The sequence below is a fragment of the Haliotis cracherodii genome, unplaced genomic scaffold (genome assembly GCF_022045235.1).
Source record: "Haliotis cracherodii isolate W230 unplaced genomic scaffold, xgHalCrac1.p SCAF_3, whole genome shotgun sequence".
NCBI classification, from domain to species: Eukaryota; Metazoa; Mollusca; class Gastropoda; order Lepetellida; family Haliotidae; genus Haliotis; species Haliotis cracherodii.
This window is the reverse complement of record NW_027266286.1, coordinates 20887310-20909832: the sequence shown is the minus strand read 5'-3', so window position 1 is coordinate 20909832 and position 22523 is coordinate 20887310. Positions and strand designations below refer to the sequence as shown.

General features: G+C 41.5%; 1 protein-coding gene across 1 annotated transcript in view; it reads left to right on the top strand.

Moving 5' to 3' along the window:
• The first annotated feature begins 38 nt into the window (after positions 1-38).
• LOC139473714 (cilia and flagella-associated protein 47-like) overlaps positions 39-22523 on the top strand; it is a 75973-nt gene continuing 53488 nt past the window's right edge. Inside the window, exons 1-22 of the mRNA XM_071256433.1 lie at positions 39-282; positions 1094-1248; positions 1801-2008; positions 3788-3834; positions 4520-4748; positions 5091-5251; positions 6102-6238; positions 6598-6864; positions 7784-7942; positions 8808-9033; positions 9925-10077; positions 11015-11118; positions 11717-11799; positions 12423-12519; positions 13517-13620; positions 14540-14652; positions 15237-15370; positions 15907-16017; positions 17439-17569; positions 18728-18850; positions 21275-21484; positions 22125-22193. Of these exons, the coding sequence (XP_071112534.1) occupies positions 133-282; positions 1094-1248; positions 1801-2008; positions 3788-3834; positions 4520-4748; positions 5091-5251; positions 6102-6238; positions 6598-6864; positions 7784-7942; positions 8808-9033; positions 9925-10077; positions 11015-11118; positions 11717-11799; positions 12423-12519; positions 13517-13620; positions 14540-14652; positions 15237-15370; positions 15907-16017; positions 17439-17569; positions 18728-18850; positions 21275-21484; positions 22125-22193 (3171 nt within the window). The 5' untranslated portion in view covers positions 39-132. The remainder of the gene's footprint in view (positions 283-1093; positions 1249-1800; positions 2009-3787; positions 3835-4519; positions 4749-5090; positions 5252-6101; positions 6239-6597; positions 6865-7783; positions 7943-8807; positions 9034-9924; positions 10078-11014; positions 11119-11716; positions 11800-12422; positions 12520-13516; positions 13621-14539; positions 14653-15236; positions 15371-15906; positions 16018-17438; positions 17570-18727; positions 18851-21274; positions 21485-22124; positions 22194-22523) is intronic.

Genomic DNA, 22523 nt, shown 5'->3' with positions numbered 1-22523 from the left:
AAACGAGTCTATGCAGAATCCAGGCAACCACCAAACAATATGGCGCCCCGGGACTCAAACCTTTCAATTAGTGGGCGCTGCAAAATATAGATGAATTCCAAACAAATATAGTATCAAGGAACAGTATCAAAGATGGAGGGTGACATATCAGGAGTCCGCATCACACCCCCATCACTGGAATTTTATGATACCGAAGCAAACACTGTTTATCAATTAAACATAACAGTGAAAAACGTCAGCAAAGATAGCAAAAACATTCGATATTATGGACCCAAGAGCAAGGTAAGTATTGTCTTTGGAAGTATATTTGTATAGGAAAATGCATACAGACAATTGACGTCGTGTCATGTCACTTGAGTTTGGAACTTCAAATCGTTCATTTTGTATCAGCTGTGTTTATGATGTGACTTATTTCGACCTGATTTCTTTCAGAGTTAATTTTAGAATAAAACCAGGGCATACGCAGAGATGTATATTAAGTTTATTTTGATGAGTTCCCAAGTATTTAACCTGTTTTATAATATTAGTACCAGCCAATTAAATAAACGAACAATGTTATGTAGGTGTTATATAGAATGATAATTCATCAAATGAGCCAAAGTAGTCGGGAGCTGTGAGTAATTTTCAAAAATTCAATTATCCACCAGTTTTTATGTTTTGTTTGCAATAATAATGAATTTTTTTCATGTCTAACAGGCAATGTGGGTTGTATACAGCAAGCTAGTCTGAAACCTTTGAAAACTTCTGTTGGACTAGCGACCACAGCTTGTTATACTTCTTATGATAACATCAAATCTACTGAAAATGAAATTCAGGCTTGTAGACTCAAGCGTTAGCACATTTAGCACAGAATGGGTAGCTGAGAATGCATTTTGATTACACTTCGATACGTTAACTGTAAATGTAATGTGCTTTGAGCATGCACCTATACGTGGTAGTCATTGTAAGTTGCCGATATATGACTATTTTAGGTGTCAGCAGTGTTTACTTATTGTTGTCGTTGTTGTTGTTATTACTTCATGTATTTGTTGCTCAGTTAACATTTGGAATACAGGTCACCTGTTGAAACAAAAGAGAAATAATGTATTTTTAGCACTTCAACTTGAAAGTGAAGAACCCAGAGAAAGCTGTCGCACCGGGGCTATGTGTGGCTGCTGTGGTGGAGTATGAAATCAACGAGGTCGAGGAGATCACAGATAGGATTGTTGTCACAGTGGATGGAGATGTCATAGAAATACCTGTACATGCGTAAGAATTTTTGTGTCTTTGAAGAACACATGCTTCAAGATTCACTCAGGGCTTAAAGGGAGACCACGCCCAGGCCAGTTGGCAGTCCCAGCTAATTCAAGTCACTCAAAACTCACTTGGTCTGTCAACTGAAAATGTATGATTATGTCAATCACTTGATAAATATGCTAAAATTATTACACAAATCTGAGTTTTACATCGTCATTAATTATAACATCTAGATGTAAAACGAAATAGGCACCAGAAGTCCCCCTTTTACTAACATGTATTTCAATAGGTTATTTGAGAAATATTTGAAACTTAAATGAAAGTATTTGAATCTTATGGAAAATTTATTAACAGACTTGAATTACCAACGAATAAGTAAAATCTGTGCTTTGAAACAATATATTCTTTTGAATGTTTTTTTTTCAAAGTTGCCCTTGTTAATGCCTCTGGAAGGCTGTACTTTTAGATGTGTTTTTATGGTGGTCAGTATCAGAGTCCTCTGAGTGGTGTTCATTTGCACAGGTTAGCATTGAACAATGGGACATTTGGATTTTGGTTTTGCAGATACCCTTCCCAGCCTGTTTTGGAAATAGGAAAACAAGTGGACTTCGGGAATATTGTGGCAAACAGTAAGGTTGTTGCAAGGGAGATTACTCTCCACAATCATGGATCCAAGGCTGGAGAGTTCAAGATCAAATACAGTGGAGATAAACCTATTGCTGTCATACCAAGCTCTGGGACAATCATGCCCAAAACAACACAAGTTATTAAGGTGATGTCACAGTCATAAACATTACTGTTAGTCATTAACGCTGCTCTCTGAACAAGCTGATGTCCTCTGGCTTCTAAGACAGTGGTGTGACTTACTGAAGAATTGACACAATCTCATTAAAATCCTATCTTAGTTCTCGCTATTGCTGAAAAATGATCTGAGGACATCCCATTAAGGATCACGTCAAAACGACCTTTCATCCAACCAATCAGAGCATCGCTAACCAGATCATGAAAGTGACAGTTGGAATGTGTTTTCTAATCATGCAACCTCAAAATATTTAACAGAGGGTATTTGGAACGGCAGTTCCGGGTTTTATGATTATATCCATACAATCTATATCTATACGCTATTCCAGAATGTTCTTTTTATCAGTTTTAAAATTTTCAACCGAGTTCAAAGCGTAGTCGCCAGTTTGAAACTAGTGTCGTAAAGCTTGAGAAAACTGCCTTCTGAACTGATTTCTTGTCAGTCATTTCATTGGTCGGTCAAAGTTCGTGAAAGGTCGTTTTGACGTGACCCGTAATGGGATGTCCTCAGATCTTTGTTTAGCGGTAGCGAAAACTAAGATCTGATTTTAATGAGATTGGAATTGACAGATCTTGTAGATGATTGTAGATGAACTTAAACATCTACTGTATTCGATGTAATAAGCGCCCTCGGCGATATTTGCTAATATATTGGCTAGTGAACAATCCCAATTAGCACCCCTTCCGATTGATCAATGTACACAGGACTTACTTTATTTGTGTATAATATGTGTCTTATATTCATTCTTAATTATGGGAAATTAAATTCTGGAAAAATATATCTGGCGTATGTAACATTTTGGGCTGTCAGCATAAACCATGCAATTTACGATATTTCAACTTTGTTATTTTTCTCCAAAATAATATTCTAATAAGAGCCCCCTATGTCTAACTTTGAGAGCGCCCTGGGCGCTTATTATGTCGAATACAGTATTTCATTTTCGGTATTTAAACTTATTTAACTCATATGTAACATTACGTTAAATCTCATCAAAGCTCATTGTTTAGAGTAGTACATTTAGTTGTCTTGACGATGTAAAATGTGCCTGTGAACTGCTCTGTAATGACATGCTCAGAGAACAGGAATGTAGGCATGTGTAACCATGGTAACTGTTTAGTAACACATTTTGGGATGATATTCAATCTAATTTGAATCAAGTTTTATAGTCTGATTCGATATCTCTCCCATATCTTCACTTCATTACCACTTTGATTTGTAAATTTTGATCTCAGCAAAAGAAAACTGCCACAGAACACATATATACCTTAATAGTCCATGGCGCTGAGGATGTATGAAATATCCACAACAACATAATAGCATTCACCTGACAAAGAAGTAAGCATATACTCCGAAACGTTTTGTTCCTCATAATGAAGAAGTTGACATCCATAAATTCTCTTCCTTTTGTGTATCACTTCTAAATGCCTTTCAAAGGCTTAATACAATGGCAGCTTTCTTTTTTTGCATTTGGAAGTTCCCAATTGTACTTGATTTCAAACTTCAAAAAAGAAATATGCTTGTCTGAATGCTTTACTCATTCATATTGAAAAGTAGGACCCTCGATGCTGATTGGTTGATAAGAAAGGTCACCTGGGGAGATGGAGGAGGAGATGGGGAGATGGAGATGCCCTCGGATGTTCACACAGAGTTATCATGTCAGAGTGAAAGATCAAGATTATAATGTCATGATCTCCAGCACCTCACTGGTATTAAGTATGTAATGTTTTTAATTCTCAATTATTTTTTCAGGTGGAATATGTTGCCAAGCAAGCTGGAAAATTTGAAGAAGTTGCAAAGTGAGTTGTTTTGTCTCTCTGTACTGATGTATGTGTCTGGTAAATAAAGAAGAAAGTACTCTACATTATCGGTCTGTGCCGAATCTCACCCGAGAAGTTCAGATGATAAACAGAATCTCACCCACATGTCTTCCAAGGTCAAATATGTCAAGATGAGTTGAGAAAGGTTACAAATATCCAAGGATATTTGAAAATTTATCAACAAGTCCTGGTATTTTTTAGCTTTGAAGACATGAGGGTAAGATTATGTTTATCATCTGAAAAAATTGTAATTGTAATTGTAAACAGTAATAACCAGTATCTTGAGTGTAAAAGAACAGCTCACCAGCTTCAGTGGCAGAGAATAAAGAGATGTCATTTGATTATGGTGTCATGGTAACCGATGATGTTACAATGGTCTACAAAGCATTGTGCTGAAATATCACTGTATAGATATCTCATGATGAAGCCAGTTGTGGATGATAAAATCTGTTGAGTCTTAGCCTAAATATGGCTCTCAGCATCATTTTAGTAGATTTTAGTGTTATTAAGGTGACAATTATTAGCTGATTTTATTAGACCAAACAAAATATTCTACATTTTGGACAAGTGGTGCACATCACTGACTGCATTAAAACCTCTTCCATATTGCTTCACTTAACTCACCTCAGATAATTAATTTCCTTTAAATAAAACCATGTTTCAGGGTGAAACTTGAAGGCAAAGACATTCAGAGCTTGAGCATTCGAGGGAGTGTCGTTGAGCGAGCTCTGGAAGTATTGTCTCTCCAGACTGAGGACCCAGTCCAGTGTATCAAGTTCGGCAGCGCCTACTACGGCACTGACAAGACAGAGTGTGCCCTGCTCTACAACAATGGCCCAGAGCCGATCAACTTCGTAGCTGTCCTCAATGAGGATGCTATTGCACAGGAACTGGTAGGGACGCAATGTCTATAACGTTCTTGTAGTTAACAGCATTAGAAACCGGCACTAGTCCAACAGTCCTTGCCAAATTGCCCAATAGTTAAGGTATCATAAGGACGAGTAGAAATTTGCCATTATTAAGGGTTTTACTATATATGTTATCATCATAAGGACTACTGGACTAAAACAGTTTTATCTTTTGATAAATTATGGTAATAATTCTTCATATTTACAGAGTGAGTGAGTGTATGATGTGTGATATGTGTTTGAGACTTCATATGTCTTAATCTGAGCTTTCTGCGTATCTGCATGAATATTTATTGGAGGAGCCTTAATCTGTCTTCTGTGTGATAGGGTGTGGACCTCTCTAAGAGTACAACAGCTACACTGGCCGAGCAGGATAAGAGTCCCACCGGACTGACCAACACACTGACCTCTCTCATCACAGCTATCCCCAACCAAGGTGTACTTCAGGGATACCAGAAAATACCCATCTTCTTCCGCTTTAGTCCCAGGTCTGTACCTTGTACCCAGAGTCTGTCTGTGTCTGTCAATGTCTGTCTGTCTATCTGAGTCTACATCTGTATCTGTGTCTGTCTATATGTATCTGTGTCTGTCTATATATGTGTCTGTATCTATGTCTGTCTGTGTCTATCTATCTGAGTCTACATCTGTGTCTGTGTCTGTCTGTATGTGTCTGTCTATATCTGTGTCTGCATCTATGTCTGTCTGTCTGTCTATATCTGTGTCTGTATCTATGTCTGTCTGTCTGTCTATATCTGTGTCTGTATCTATGTCTGTCTGTCTGTCTATATCTGTGTCTGTATCTATGTCTGTCTGTGGCTGTCTATGTCTGTGTCTGTATCTGTATCTATGTCTGTCTGTCTGTGTCTTTCAATGTCTGTGTCTGTCTGTCTATATATGTGTCTGTATCTATGTCTGTCTGTCTGTGTCTGTATCTATATCTATGTCTGTCTGTCTGTCTGTCTGTCTGTGTCTGTCAATGTCTGTGTGTTTATCTACCCGAGTCTACATCTGTGTCTGTCTATATGTGTCTGTCTATATCTGTGTCTGTATGTCTGTGTCTGTCAATGTCTGTCTATTATCTGTGTCTGTCTATATCTCTGTATCTCTTTGTATACTGTATATTGGTGCCTCTTTATCAATCTGGTTTTGTCTGTCTGTCATGACTGTCTGTGTATCTTGTAACTGTCTGTATCTCTCTTTCCTTTCTGTATCTGTCATCCTGCCTTCATCAAACTCAGTCTTTTTTCATGTAGTATTCTGCAGAGGTAACGCAGACCATTTCAAAGAGCTTCTTACAAATTTAAGGGATTCTATAGCTAACATGAACTTATATTCCAGATGGAATTCTTCCAAGCAAGGCTGGAAATGTCAAGTTGCGCCTCCCCCTCGCAAAGATTTTGCGATCTTCATGCGCCTAGAGATCATTGGATCAAGTGATGGGTTCACGCAGGACGCAGACAAGCCAGTCAATGATGGTGAGATGAGCAGGGTCGCAGGAGGCATGGCAACTGTCTGCACTACCTTATCTTCATTACTTGACATATAGGCCTACATGTGTTGGTACCTGGTTACAGTGTTATTGTTTCCTTATTATTCAGCGGGAATCTGTAAACACAGTTGATCCTACAAGGTTAAAATCGTCCCCCGAGGTCAATGCCATTTATTGTAGACAGACATAGACTTCCATAACGTATCCAAATGTAGATTTGCATATCATTTGCATATCATTTGGATAGAAGTTTATATCCTGTAATTAGTGTAGACGATGTAGTTATAATAATCCTGCCAAGTGGAGCTGCTATGTTCACTGGAGCTATTTCTATGTTTCCGCCAGCCCCGGGGAACTATGCTGAGATCGGTCTGACTGGAACAGCATTACCCGTCCTCTTGAACATCTCCCCGGCAACCAAGTATGACTTTGGGGTTTGTTCCGTCGGGGAACATGCTGATGTCCTCTGTACCATCAAGAACGAGTCTTCAGTCCTCCCAGCAATATTCCAGTTCCGGAGAATAGCCCACTTCACAGCTCATCCTCCAAATGGGAAGATCTCTGCCGGACAAACACAAGATGTCATCTTCTCCTTCGCTCCACATCAAGCTGGTGAGTGATGGCCCTTACCTTGTATTCTTGTATATTCATCCTTGTATAAACTCCTCTGATTCAAATATGATTTGCAATATGGCGGCCATATTTGAAATACTGATTTGCATTATCGCGTGATGTGCCAAAGGTAATGCACGGGCTACCAAACTGTGGATGCCTGTGCCTATGAGAACAACATGACATGAGAGCGGATTAAATGGCTGAGGGTATGCAGGTGCTACTTGGCTACTAAGCTGCTATTTACTTGCACGAAAAGCTACCATTACCAATGATGATTAGCAGCTACTGCTACTGGCCCTGGTAACATACTTATCTATAAGTAACGCTTCCATTGCTTGGCAAGTACCTGGCCCCAGATAGCATACTTGGCAAGCGCCGTCGCCTGGAAGGATAGGGAATCCCCATACAGTGTGCTCTGATTGGCTTCCCGAGCCACGTCACTGGAGGCCTTGTTATGAATTGCATTGTTGGGAGGAAGCGTGAATGTGCCACCTTCGTTATTTCCACTTCATTATTTGGGGGGTGGGGGAGGGCGTGAATTAGTTACAGGGATGATTCAGTTACAGCAGTAATTAGCCTCTGGTTTGGGTGTGTGCAATAAAGACATTTAGTAGTTAGTACTAAATGTAAATATGGCAGCCATATTGAAAAACTTATTATATTACTTATCTCTTTCTTACTTACATCCAAATATGTATACATTTCTCTTTAAAAGTGAACACTTAGTAAGGATTCAACATCGAAAACAAAAACCACTCGTTGTTTTGAGGGGTGCCAAATTGGTTTCCAAATTTTGGCAGCCAGCACAGGGTAATGTATATGTTGTTGCTGTAATGAGTCATATTTGGGTGCTTATATTGACGGGAAACTAAACTTGTGAAACAGAGCTTAGGACTTTGATTGTTCCTGTCTGCAGGTACATTCAAACCCATGCAGCTGGTGGACGTGATTGGGCAGGTAGCAGACAGTGGCAACCCCACGATGGCCTATCTCCAGGTGATGTACACTCTACCCATACAGCTGGTCGGGCAGAGCAACCCCTCCACCAGGAAGAGGAGCCCCAGGTTCAACCCAGGTACACACACAGTGACTCTACCTGTACTCTCAGACTTTCTCCTCCTCCAGGGCACTTATCCTTTACTATATCAGTGTAACTATCCTTTCCTCTATCAGCACATCTATCCTTTACTATATCAGTGTAACCATACTTTCCTCTATCAGCACATCTATCCTTTCCTCTATCAGCACTTCTATCCTTTACCCTATCAGCACATATATCCTTTACTCTATCAGTGTATCTACCCTTTACTCTATCAGCACATCTACTCTTTACTCTATCAGCACATCTACCATTTACCCTATAATCAAATCTACCCTTTACTCTATCAGTACATTTATCCTTTACTCTTTCAGCTCTTCTATCCTTTACCATTTCAGCACTTCTATCCTTTACCCTTTCACCACTTCTATCCTTTACCATTTCAGCGCTTCTATCCTTTACCCTATCAGCACTTCTATCCTTTACCCTTTCAGCACTTCTATCCTTTACCCTATCAGTGTATCTGTCCTTTGATCTATCACCACAACTATCCTTTATCAACACATCTATCCATTGATCTATTAACACATTTATCCTTTACTCTGTAAACACATCTATCCTTTACTCTATCAGTTTATCTATCCTTTACTCTATCAGCACATCTATCAATGTCTATCAGTGTATCTATCCTTTACTCTACCAGCACATCTATCAATGTCTATGAGTGTATCTATCTTTTACTCAATCACTCCCCTCCACACACAACACCCTTCACTACAGACTCCATCTTCTATCACTTTGAACCAACTTATATTATCTGTCATCATGGCCTGTGAGGGTAGTCCTATCACCTGTCAGTGTTTGTATCCATCACCCCACCAACTATCCATGTGTCCTGCAGGTATCACCCCGTACATCAGCAACGAAGTGGGGATGTTTGTAGACACAGACTTTGACTCGCTTGAACCAGGCAGGTTGCGGAATGCCGTGATGAGCGCCAACAAAACCAGGCTGCACCACCTGAGACTGAGCAAGTCGGCTAACGAAGATAACCGGGCAGTGAAGGTTGCCTTCCCCAACGACCGCGCCCACAGCATCCGCCCCAGTGACAGGAAGGAGCGATTTCAGTAAGTGTAGACAGAGGCGTTGGTTAACCCTCACCATAGATGGACGATTCTCCAAAGTCTGGCCCCATTTATACTGTGTCTAGATTTAGTACCTATGCTATGGTAATCATTAACAGTAGACAAACATGGGTGGTTTCATTGGTAGAAACTAACAGTTTTAGTCCACTAGTCCTTATAATATTAACACATACTTATGATACCTCGACTATTGGGCAGTTTGGCAAGGACTACAGTATGAGTGCCAATTTCTATCCCTGGCTTTTATGATTTGACTCAAACTTGATTGGACCGCAAAGTGTCCCATGCCAAGAGACTTTAGAAATACACTTTTTCTTGAACCTGGGGCCGGGCAGCGGTAGCTGTCTTAGGCCAGCACTGGTAGCTGCTTTTAGCAGCATGGTAGTTGCCAAGCAGTGGTAGCGTTTAAATATGCTACCGAGGCCAGGCAGCAGTAGCTTTTTCGTATACCTGACTAGCAGCTTAGAGGCCCACTTGTACCCGCACACCCTCAACCATCTAATCCACCCTCATCTCGTGTCTTTTTATTATAGGCACGGACATCCTCAGTTTGGTGGCCAGTTTAAACCTCATTACAGTGATAATTCTAACCCCTTCAATAGATGGACTCAAATGATCCTGCAGTTCCCTCCCCCCCTGACATACATCTGAGACACCAGTAGTTCGTATGAATTCCTTGTTGTACATGGAAGTGTAAGGATGACTTGAACTAGGCTGCAGTACATGGATGACACTTTAAAATGTACGTAGTATGATAGTTCAATAGTCTCGGGATACCAGACTTACTTCTCAACCTCGGCAGCCCACGCCTCCTCTGTTATTTTACACTGCACAATTCATGCACATCATGTATGTAAATCTGCGCTTGTGCAGGACAATCTTCACCCAGATGGAGCGGCACACATACGTTGACCCCGACTATGCCTTCACTGACCTCGAGGCAGGTGGACGTCAGACACACCGGGACCAGTACATAGGCATGGTCCGACAGATGAGGGACGCCAGGCTCCATCTCAAGAAAGCAAAGTAGGTGAAATTGCCAAAATATGTAGAAACTAAAGCCTGTTTCTCAGTTTATAGATATATAAGAATAATTTCGTTTTGCTTTGTTTTTGTCAAAAGGTTATCTGTATGGTAACCTATACAGTTTGGTAACCTGTCTTTGTTGTAAACTGTCCTCACCTTGAATCGACTGTATGCATCCTTTTCTTTGTTCTTTTGAGGTTTGGTGGAATCCAAAAACCAATTAACTTACTTTGCATGTGAGATTACATGCTTTTGATGTCAAGAGGTAGAAGTCTGTCTGAAGGACACAGATGTCGAGTTGTCTGATTCTTGTAATGTAGAATCCCATTCATTGGGATATAATGTCATATGTACTTGCAATTACATGGCTGTAGTGAAATGTTGATGCAGTTGATGCTGCCCAAATTATGCTGTGGCTCATCCTTGTTTTCCAGTTACTGTTCATAGCCTTTGGGCACCTTTGCTATCCTTCAGGTCAAGTCAGAGTATTGTCCATCAGATCCATGTCTTTCAAAATTGTTAGATAGTCATCTACTGTTTATAACTGATGATTTTTCTTATGAGAAACTCATGTTACACTGAATATATCCCACACGCAAGAGAAGACATGGAAACATGTTTGTTTGTTTGTTTGTTCTTTAATGTCGCACTCAGCAGTATTCCAGCTATATGATGGCATTCCGTAAATAATCAAGTCTGGACCAGATAATCCAGTGATTGACATCATGAGCATCGATCCACGCAATTGGGATCAATTTCATGCATCAACCAAGTCGGCGAGCCTGACCCGATCCGGTTAGTCTTACGACAAGCATAGTCTCCTTTTACGGCAAGCATGGGTTGCTGAAGACCTATTCTACACCGGATCTTCACGGGTCCATAGGAACATGTATCTGCATTGGTGTGATATTGTAACATCTACTTTTATCCTTCACAGAGAATTCAAGGAGACCAACAATAATATTGAGATTGGGATCAAGTCCGCCGCAGGTCTCCGGCCTAAACGTTTATCACAGGAGCAGATCAAGCCTGACCCGAGCTGTGAGTGATTCTGTATGCTAAATACAACTGTCTACAATCGCCTTCATCCTGCTACAAGATAAACAAAATAGATACAGCATACAATTACCACCTGATCGTATCAAATCTTAGTAATGCCTCATTAAGATTTTCAGAAATTACTTGACATGTATATTTTGGAAAGTTTATTTTCCTTCCTAAATATGCTTGCTACAATAAGTTTATTAAGGAGATAGTGGTGCAGACTAGTGGCTGGTGTGTGCCTGTCAAAACACCAGCAAAAACATGTGAAGCATTTGCTTAACAATAATAATAATATGTATACTTATTATGTACAAATCCACACCTAAAGCCTGCTCAAAGCACTGCATTTTTACCCCGATTAATGGATCAGTTCGCACATGAATTTCAGTCTCAGCTCCCTGTGGAGTATACAACCCAAGCTGCTTTGAGGCGCCAGAAAGTTAACATTTCCATCTCATCCTGTCGGGGACCCATTCACCACTGGGTGAACGTTTCTTGGTGCCCCTTCAGTCCTAAAGTTACAATATTTCCAAGAGCAGCATGAACTCACCTGACCTGACCAATGTTTTATACAATGTCATCTGTCCACCTACAGCACCACGACCACCAAATGCAGACTGGAAGTTGCTGAGCACTAAGAAACTGTCGACAGCGGAGAAGGAGGCACTGTCTAAACCTGTGAGTCTGCCCCACTGTAATTTAGCTTCTTCACTGGCAGTACAGTAGTCCCTGTGTAGCTTGACACATGTATTGTGTAAGGTAGTGGACAGAGGGCCCAGAGTGGGACTGCCATGTATTGTATAACCAGACAGCATTGACTGGCAGTACAGAAAAATGTGTGTGAACCCCCATTTTGGGGCAGTGAGCATTGCAGGTGAAGGAGAAGAATCCATTTCTTCAGATCAGGGAGGGGGGCACGGATGGCCCAGTCGTCTAAGGCGTCGCGATTCGCTGTGCAGAGGTGCGTCCCTTAGGCACACCAGAAGCCTATGATTGTGGGTTTGAATCCCGGATCGCCCCAATTATGTTTCTAGGTTTGTCAGCTCCATACCTGTGCTCGTGGGTTTCACCAAAGTGGTAAACGTCTGAGACCTGCATCACTTCAGGCTTTCCTCCCACATTAAGCTGACACGCCATGATATGACTGGAATACTGTTAAAAGCGGCGTTTAACTCAACTCACTCACTCACTGACTGGCAGTACATAACACATTGGTATTATAGTATTCTTCAGTATGGCATTCAAAGTAAAATGTTTTGTATAAAGTCATGGATTGTGATAGTTTGATGTTTATGATCCAGGTACGTGATGGCCTGAACGCTGTTCCGACAACCCAGCAAGAGAAGGCAGACTGTCGCAAGTGGCTGAGTCCACAACAGTTGCACCAACTTATCATAGGTCAGTTAGACATGGTCATGTGCACAGCTACACATGGCCCAACTGCTCCGTTAGCATACATGGTCCAAGTACTAAGTATATGTGGCCCAAAGTCATAGTAATACATGGACCATGTGCACATTTATGCAAGGCCCAAGTGCCTGGCTCCTGTGTTTGATTATTATTAAAGAAGGTTGAACTTGTTAGTCATGTAAGGCCCAATTGGTTGGTTAAAGAAGGCTGAACTTGTTAGTTATATAAGGCCCAAGTGGTTGGTTAAAGAAGACTGAACTTGTTAGTTATATAAGGCCCAAGTGGTTGGTTAAAGAAGGCTGAAGTTGTTAGTTATATAAGGCCCAAATGCTTGGTTAAAGAAGGCTGAAGTTGTTAGTTATATAAGGCCCAAGTGGTTGGTTAAAGAAGGCTGAAGTTGTTAGTTATGTAAGGCCCAAGTGGTTTGTTAAAGAAGGCTGAAGTTGTTAGTTATATAAGGCCCAAGTGGTTGGTTAAAGAAGACTGAAGTTGTTAGTTATATAAGGCCCAAGTGGTTGGTTAAAGAAGGCTGAAGTTGTTAGTTATGTAAGGCCCAAGTGGTTGGTTAAAGAAGGCTGAAGTTGTTAGTTATATAAGGCCCAAGTGGTTGGTTAAAGAAGGCTGAAGTTAGTTATATAAGGCCCAAGTGGTTGGTTAAAGAAGGCTGAAGTTGTTAGTTATATAAGGCCCAAGTGGTTGGTTAAAGAAGGCTGAAGTTAGTTATATAAGGCCCAAGTGGTTGGTTAAAGAAGGCTGAAGTTGTTAGTTATATAAGGCCCAAGTGGTTTGTTAAAGAAGGCTGAAGTTGTTAGTTATGTAAGGCCCAAGTGGTTGGTTAAAGAAGGCTGAAGTTGTTAGATATATAAGGCCCAAGTGCTTAGTCATACATTTGCAAGACCCAATTCCCTTATTTACCAGTACTTATACACAATAAAATGATTATTTGATTGGAGTTATCAACAGAGTTATTTGCCCCTGATTGCAGGTCCCCCAACCATTGACTTCAGCAGTGTGTGTCTGAGATCCAACAGTCAGAAGGAGCTCAACATCATCAACAACCTCGACCAGTACATCCACGTGGTGGCAGAGGTAGGCTCAAAGTCAGCAGGGCATATAGGATTAAATACACTGAAGACAGACATATGCACATCTCACTGTCTTTAGGGTTACTATACTGAGGATCCAGTCAACACAATGGCTCCTGTGTCTTAGTAGAATTAGGTTAGGGTGAGTAGAATTAGGGCAGCTTCCAGCTGTGACCTTTCATATTATGACTGCAATATTGACCGCTGGTTTGTGTTTGGTCAGACAAGTTGCCATGATACAGCTTTGATATTGATGACTACATCATATAAAAAATCACCCACAAATGTGAGCCCTGTAAATAACCAATGTCACAGCCTTGTCACAGCCTTGTCATAGCCGTGGTCTAGTGGTAGAGCGTCTGCCCGGAGAGCGGAATGTCCGGGGTTCAATCCCCGGCCGCATCATACCAAAAGACATTAAAAGATGGTACTTGTTGTTACCCTGTCTGGCGCTCAGCATTAAGGGGCTAAAACAAGGACTGGTCGGCTCGGAGTCAGTATACTGTGTCTGAGTGGGGTATTCATGTTAAACTGCGGCACGGTATCTCAGTGAGCTATCACTATAAATCGGCATCAGTCCGGACTAGTACAAGCAGCCACACAAACGCATACACGTACTTGCACGTCGCTATATAAGTGCAATAATCTTGGACGCGACGCTAAACCCAATTTCACCTCACCTTGTCATAGCCTTGTCACAGCCTTGGCATAGCCTATCAGGAGGCCTGGTGCTACTGTGAATGTTAATACTGATTTATGTTCACATCTGGAGCATAACACTTATCCAAGCCTGGCAGCTCCTAAATCCCACTGGAGTGTATCCCCTCCGGTACAGGGGCTCCATTGAAGGTGCTGTACGAAGGAGGTGCACTATTCCAGACATCTGTATTGTTATTGATGATAATCACACATGATGTTTGCAGATTGACTGTCGGGAGCTGCGGCAGAGCAGCCCTCTCTCCCAGGTTGTCCCACCCAAGTCTCGCGCCACCATCCCCATCCTCTTCGAGTCCAACACCAAGGGAAAGTTTCAGAGGTAGGTCATAGCATAGGAATCGGAGGTTCTCATTAAAATGATGATTGCATTTTACTCCAAAACACCTCTCTCTGTATGAGAAACACTAGGAATGAATTGTGACCACAGAAATGTCGACCTGTGAAGATCTGGTGTAGAATAGATCTTCAGCAACCCATGCTTGCCGTAAAAGGCGACTATGCTTGTCGTAAAAGGTGACTAACAGGATCGGGTGGTCAGGCTCGCTGACTTGGTTGATGCATGGACTTGGTTGATGCATGTCATCGATCCCAATTGCGTGGATCGATGCTCATGATATTAATCACTGGATTATCTGGTCCAGACTTGATTATTTACAGACCGCCGTCATATAGCTGGAATACTGCTGGGTGTGGCATTAAAACCAACCAACCAACCAACCACAGAAATGTCATAAGTGTTGCGAAAGAAAAGCCTCATTCTGTTTTTTGGTTTGGTTTGTTGTTTTACACCCCATTCAGCAATATTCCATATTTTTTGGCTTTCTGATCAATAGAAATCATGCATTAACAGTAGCTCAGCCATGTTGTAGAGATGTAACTCCAGTGTGTTTGCCTGTGTGTCAGGTCAGTGATGTACACTGTGAATGGCTTCTACAAGCACCACGTGACAGTGGTGGCCGACGTGGGGCCAGTCACCCTCCAGCTCTCCACAGAGGACCTGCTTCTCAAGCCCACCCCCGGGCTGCCATCGGATGCAGGTACTGTAGCTCACCCCACCCCACCCCACCCCCCTCCTCCAGGAGTGGGGGTGACAGATCATGTTGAAATGTTTCATGTTTAATTCTGCTTGAGTTTCTCACTATATGTTTGGGTCATGATTTCATTCACCTGTCTTGCTGAAGACATCTTGCATGGGTATAGGGTGTTATTTTATTGCACCCTACCTGGATATTCTGATACAGAATAGGTCCCCAGTACCCCATTCTTGTCATAAGAGTTAATGAAATAGTAATCAGATGGTAGCCATGTATAACCGGGCTTGTATACCATCATAACCTGTTGGGATGGATTGTTGCTCATGGTGTCAACCATCGGTTTACGAGGCCTAGATTTGTGTATTTACAAGCTACATTGATATTGGTTGAATTTTGGTGTCCCCTGCGTCAGTATGTTGCCAAAACTGATGGAAGTGGTATTTCTTTTAGCCCACCTTCACTATCTATACTCGGGAGAACTTTTAAAGTTAACTTTCTTTGATGATGTTGTTTGATTGTTGATTCACCTGGTTCCCTAGGTTACCGTGGCGTGGTGACCCTGCACAACCCCCTCAACTACCCCGCAGAGTTCACCTGGTCCCCCAACCTAGGAGAGAAAGGCACCGCTTTCTCCATCAGACCAGCCACAGGTAGGTTTACCTCAGTTACATATACACACGGGGGCACAGGTGGCCCAGTCGTCTAAGGCGCCATGATTTGCTGTGCAGAGTTGCGTCCCTTGGGCACGCCAGAAAACTATGATTGTGGGTTCGAATCCCGGTTCGCCCCGATTATGTTTCTAGGTTTGTCAGCACCATACCCGTGCTCGTGGGTTTCACTGAAGTGGTAAACGTCTGAGACCTGCATCACTTCGGGCTTTCCTCCCACATTAAGCTGACACGCCGCGATATAACTGGAATACTGTTAAAAGCGGCGTTAAACCCAACTCACTCACTCATTTACACATATACACACAATGCATATATTAAGAAATTAGTGACAAATGGGGGTTGTTTATTGTACAATAAAACACTAGAGGGAGAATAAAACACTTGGGGCTGCGCCTCTAGTTTATTCTCCGTTTATTCTCCTGTAGTGTTTTATTGTACGATAAACAATGACCATAAGCTGTTTATTTCTTATATGACATATCAACATTATGTACAGCCTCTTTAAGGATGTTGATCAAATTTACAACCTTTAAAAATAGTTACCTTGATTTTAATAATGATGGCTCCCTGAATAGAATCCAACCTCGGCAATGTCGGACAAGTCCATTTTATAAACAGGGGGGATATGTTTAGTATTTCCCACATAATCTCACAATTCTCATGTTGATTGTCTGTACCTTTTCTCAAAATACCGATTTGTATTTTGGATGCCATCGTTTGGTTAATTCGTTTTTCTGCATATATGGGGAACAACTCACAAGACACTTCTTTCCACAAAGTAACGTCGTCCAATATATGACGTTGCGAGTGCATATTTGAATCTCCAGAAATGACGTCATGATAGAACAATGTCTTATCGTGAAATAAACCACACTTCATTCTTCATTGTTCTTTGTGATTTATCGCATAGCTACCTGACATATATAAATATGTATCTTTGTGTGTTTCATTTTATGACAATTAGGGCTGGGACGAGTCCAAATTTACTACCCAGGTACCTACCCTCCTATTGCCAGACCCTACCCGGATACCCACTGTAGGTCGCAAGAGATAGGTACAAAATGTCAGATTGGGAATAGGCTGACTGTAGCCCTGGATAAAATATATTTAGATCTGGTCATGCATACACTGAAGTTGACTGAGTTTTATCTTTATTCAAACATATAAAGGTCAAAAGGAATTGGTGCATAGTAAGAAAGAAATGCAAACACAACAGACTTGTAGTGTAACCAAATTTCGATAATTTTTGTCATTAAACAATATATCACATGACTAACCACGGGTCCGGGTAGTCCTGTGGGTACCCGGGCCCTACTCAGGACCCACCCGACCCAAGTACCCGAGTTACCCGAACCAGCCCTGATGACATATATTACCAAGGTTTGTGTGTAATGTTTCAGGTATTGTGGATGCCTTCAGTGACCTTGACTGTGAGGTTGTGTGGCATCCCTCCTTCATGGCTCCAGAGGATGGCTCCTTCACACTGACGCTCCTCAATGGCAACCCATTGCAGTTCCGATGTCTGGCTCAGGTAAGTGCACGCTTGAGCCATTGCATTCTAAAAGCATCACACTCAATACACTATGCTGCCCAAGAAACACAGTATGCTCTATGCTCAACACACTAAACTCAGTTCTCACACACTATGCTCAACACTCAACACCACATTCTGCACGCGACATTCATGCTCAACACAACACTTTTTGAAGCCATTTTGCAGAGCTCCAGATAAGCCTTTGGTGTTGTGGGTATTTTACACATGCATTTTAAAATCATTGGTTATCAGTAATTCTATATGGCTATTCAAATTTCTGTTACCCATTAGTTTTTACACATGTAGGTATTTAAGTTAAATTTTTAAAAACTCTATTCATCTAGTCCCTGCAAACTGGGGTCATGTGGGTTCAAGGGCTTTATAGGGCTCAAAAATACCACGATACTTCCACAAGAAAGTGTGATGGCAAATGATCATGATGTAACTGTCATTGGGTAGTTTGGCAAGGTTGACGGAATGTCCGTTTATAATTTCAAAATAAATGCTGATTTGCTAATCGAATATGCAAGGTTACTTCACAATGTTTTGATGATACGCACAAGTTTTATTTTTGTAGCGTATCTGTAATGTTCGTTGCATATTTGATACGCTTGGATTTTAATTTACTGCGTATTTCTGCATTTCTGATGCGTATTTACGCAGATACGCAGCTTATCTGGAGCTCTGCATGTTGATATATAATGTTTCTTTGATGTCTTTGTTTTGTATGCCCTACATTAAGGCTGGGACGAGTCCAAATTTACTACCCAGGTAGCCACACCCCTATTACCCGACCCTACCCGGGTACCCGCTGTAGATATCAAGAGATAGGTACAAACTGTCTGATTGTGAAAAGTTTGACTGTTGCCCTCGCAAACTGTATTTAGATACACGTGTAAAACGATCTGGTCATGCATACACTGAAGTTTACTACGTGAAGTTTTATCTTTATTCAAACATGTAAAAGTCAGAAGGAATGGGTGCATAGTCAGAAAGAAATGGAAACTCAGTACCCACCCGACCCAAGTACCCAAATTACCCATCCCAGCCCTACTCTACATGTTACATTGCTGTACAAGTAACTTGTCATTTGAAGACATCCGTGCCTAAAGTCATACCCTTGTCATTGGAATCATGGTCATGTTTACGTTCCAGCTTGGCACCAGCTCAGTTCAATTTGTGGAACGAAGGATAATGTTTGGCCAGGTTCCTGTAAACCTGACTACCACCAGAACGGCTCTGCTCCATAATGCTGGTCAGAACCATGCCTTCTTCCAGGTAAGTCACAACGATGTACATAAACACACACACACACAATGTTAACAGACTCTTGCCACTAGTCAGTAATATATTTTTTTTTCTAGCAAGTGCACAGACAACATATAAATTCAGTCCAGTATTTTCAAAAGTATCTGTGATAATTGTAAAGAATCAAGACTATGGCAAGTAATATGTATATGGAAGAATCTACAAGTCTCGTTAATCCGACACTCGTTAATCGGACAATTGGCTTTATCCAACTCTAATTATGGGAACCGATTAAATCAGTGCTATTTAGACCTGTTAATCCGACAGTCTCGCACTCCGACTCCGACACACCTAATTTGCAACGAATTAGCGAAATCACTCGGTCTCGTTAATCCGACACAGTAATCAGCTTACTCCGTGGTCATCCGCCCGCAAGTACACAGCCAGTGTTTTGATGCTACACGAGTCGGCTGGTAGCTGCATATTAAAAGCTGCAGAGATAAATTTGCTTAACAATAAACAATTAATGCTTTAAAGAAAGAAAACAGGGCACATCAGAAGAACCTTTTGCCAACCATGACCCGACGAACATTGGCACTACTTAATTTCGTTTATCCGACATACTTGTTTATCTGACATAATCATATGTAACCAGCCATGTCGGATAAATGGGACTTGACTGTATAAACTGTAAACAGGGAATTTTTTGCGACCGTTTTATTATTGCGAGTTTTGCGAACGAGACTCAATCGCAAAAATTAAAAACGCAAAAATAAGTATAAATAATACATACATACTTTATTCATTGCAATACGTCATCAAATGTTGAAATCATCAACCATAACTACAAGTTACTCAATAATTTAAAAACACAAATTAATGCAGAATGGTCACACAATACATCACAAATGACAGTGTAAACAGACCAGTTAGTGTCACTGTTACCTCACAGTAATCCTGCCTTCTTCCAACCTCGCTTGATTGCGTCAGTGTCCTTTGCAATTTTGTCCACACATGACATGACACTGAGTTGAGTCAATTATCGTATTTGATAATTAGTCGCAATCTCTTCCGGTCAACTTTCCGGCCAACTCAGAAAAACTAGCTTCGGAGAGAAGCTGTCTATTGTTTGGTATGTGAGGGGTCATCTCAACATGGCAACTCGCAAAAATATCTCGTCGCAGTATTGTCTTTGGCATGGTATTCGCAATATTTTAACGGCGCAGAAATAAAGCTGTTTACAGTATTCAGTGTAGATTCTACCATAACTCTCCAAAACAGGCTGTGAATATGACATGTTGATTAGAGTGTAATATTGCTCATAAGGGCATGGCAATAGTGAACTTATTTTCAGTAATTTTCATTGAGTATTATAACAATTGTTCCATTGTTTTCATTGTTTGTGATTAGACCCATAGCACCGTGACATCCTATTAGCCCATTGTTCATTGAGGATGACATCATCAACTGTTTTGTGATGTCATGACAATTTATGTGATGTCATTCCAACAATAGAGTAACTCAGCTGATGTTGAGATCAACCCACATTTTTTTACAGTTTTTCCAAAAGAGGACCGACATGGAATTATAGATTATCTGTGCATAGTGAATTAAATTTGAAATGAATGTTGAATAAAAGTTGAACTACCCAGGTAGTTGAACAAAATTAATTCAACCGTAATTCCTTGTAGTGCATAGGTTATTCTCTCAATGGTGGATCTCACTATGCAAGCAGGTGTTCAGGAATAATTTCATTGAAGGAGAAGCAAACAGATGTATGTGAAAATGATGGATATTATTTCCATTGCTTGTTTTATAAGACCTGGGCCCACTTGCACAAAGCGATCTTAGCCCTAAGAAGCCTATGAAGAGGTATGGGAGAAATGATCATCTCAACGTCTAGATCGCTTTGTGCAAGTTGGCCCGGATCCCATACCACATAAATTATCTTAGCGTTAAGATGATTGTTAATCCCATACTTTAACATAGACTTTCAACAGTCTTAGCGCAAAGATCACTTGAAGCAGGGCCCTGGAAGTAGTCATAACTTGAGGACCCGTGAAGATTCTGGGGTGGAATAGGTCTTCAGCAACCCATGCTTGCTGTAAAAGGCGACTATGCTTGTAAAAGGCGACTAACGGGATTGGGTGGTGAGGCTTGCTGACTTGGTTGATACATGTCATCGATCCCAATTGCGTGGATCGATGCTCATGATATCAATCACTGGATCATCTGGTCCAGACTCGATTATTTTCAGACCGCCGTCATATAGCTGTAATATTGCTGAGAGCGGCGTTAAACAACAAACCAACCAACCAACCAACCAACCAACCAACCATAACTTGAGAACCATGATAGGTGTGAAGTCCTGATGCAATGTTTTCCTCGGCTGACTGTTAGTCCGGTGTTAGGGTGAGTTGTCCATCCATCTCACTCTGTATTGTCCGTGTACAGGTCCTGGACCCCAATCCTTTCCCCGGGCTCACCGTGAGTCCGGTCCATGGAGTGGTGCCCATCGGAGGAACAGCCGAGTTGAGAGTATCCCTCACCCCAGACGCTGTGCTCAAGTTCGACACCCGCGTCCAGTTGGCCATCAAGGGGGGGAAGACCATCGACCTGAGGATGGGGGGGACAGTGGAGCCCCCGAGTGTCGACATCAGCATGGTACGCCTTTATCAAAAGTCAGAAATGACACGATAGTTTGATGTTACCATCCCCATGAGGAAGTACAGACTTTTTGGAGTCGGAGATACACTTTGGAAAATGGATAATGTGGCTTTTATGAAGCATACATTTATAGCATCTTTAAGTGGCATACATGAAGTACCCATGAAGATCTGGAATAGAATAGCTCTTCAGCAACCCATACTTGCCCGTAAAAGGCGAGTATGCTTGTCGTTAGAGACGACTAACGGGATTGGGTAGTCAAGCTCGCTGACTTGGTTGATGATGCATGTCATCATATCCTAATTGCGTGGATGGATGTCAATCACTGGATTGTCTGATCCAGACTTGATTATTTACAGACATATACATATATTCATGTTGTATCTAAAGACCAAAATAATTCCTTTGATCAAGAGTACTAGATGTATATATGGCTGCTTCTGTATATAGATGCTGGAGATCAAACAAGGTATCGGACATATCATCTAATTCATCTGTTGTATTGATCCAGATATCAATAGTATAGCAAGCATCCCGTTTACAGCTAGAGTTTACATTGTATGTGAAATGGCTGAGATGGAGCCGCATGTATTGTGCTGCCATGACCTGCTACTGACGTGCGATGTTTGTGTTGCAGCCTTCCTTCAACTTCGGTGGCGTGTACTGCGGATCCGGGTCCACCATCCAGTTCCAGCTGCTCAACAAGGTAACACTGGACCCGGTACAATGGGGCAGCAAGTGCGGACCAGGTTACCACTGGTTCCCATAAACCTATGGTTCTCGTGAGAGGCAACTTAATGGATCGGATGGTTAGGATCGGTGACTTGGTTGATACTGTGTCATCGTACTCTGAGAGTGTGGGTGGCTGCTCTTAATTTCAATTACTGGAATGTCTGGTCCGTACTTGATTATTTACTCGCTATTGTCATATGGGTGGTGCGTTGATAGGTTTGGTGTCAAATAACAAAAAAAATAAATTATATGAATCTTTGCTCATGCAGTAGACCACAGGTTTGCCAGACTTGATATCTACAGC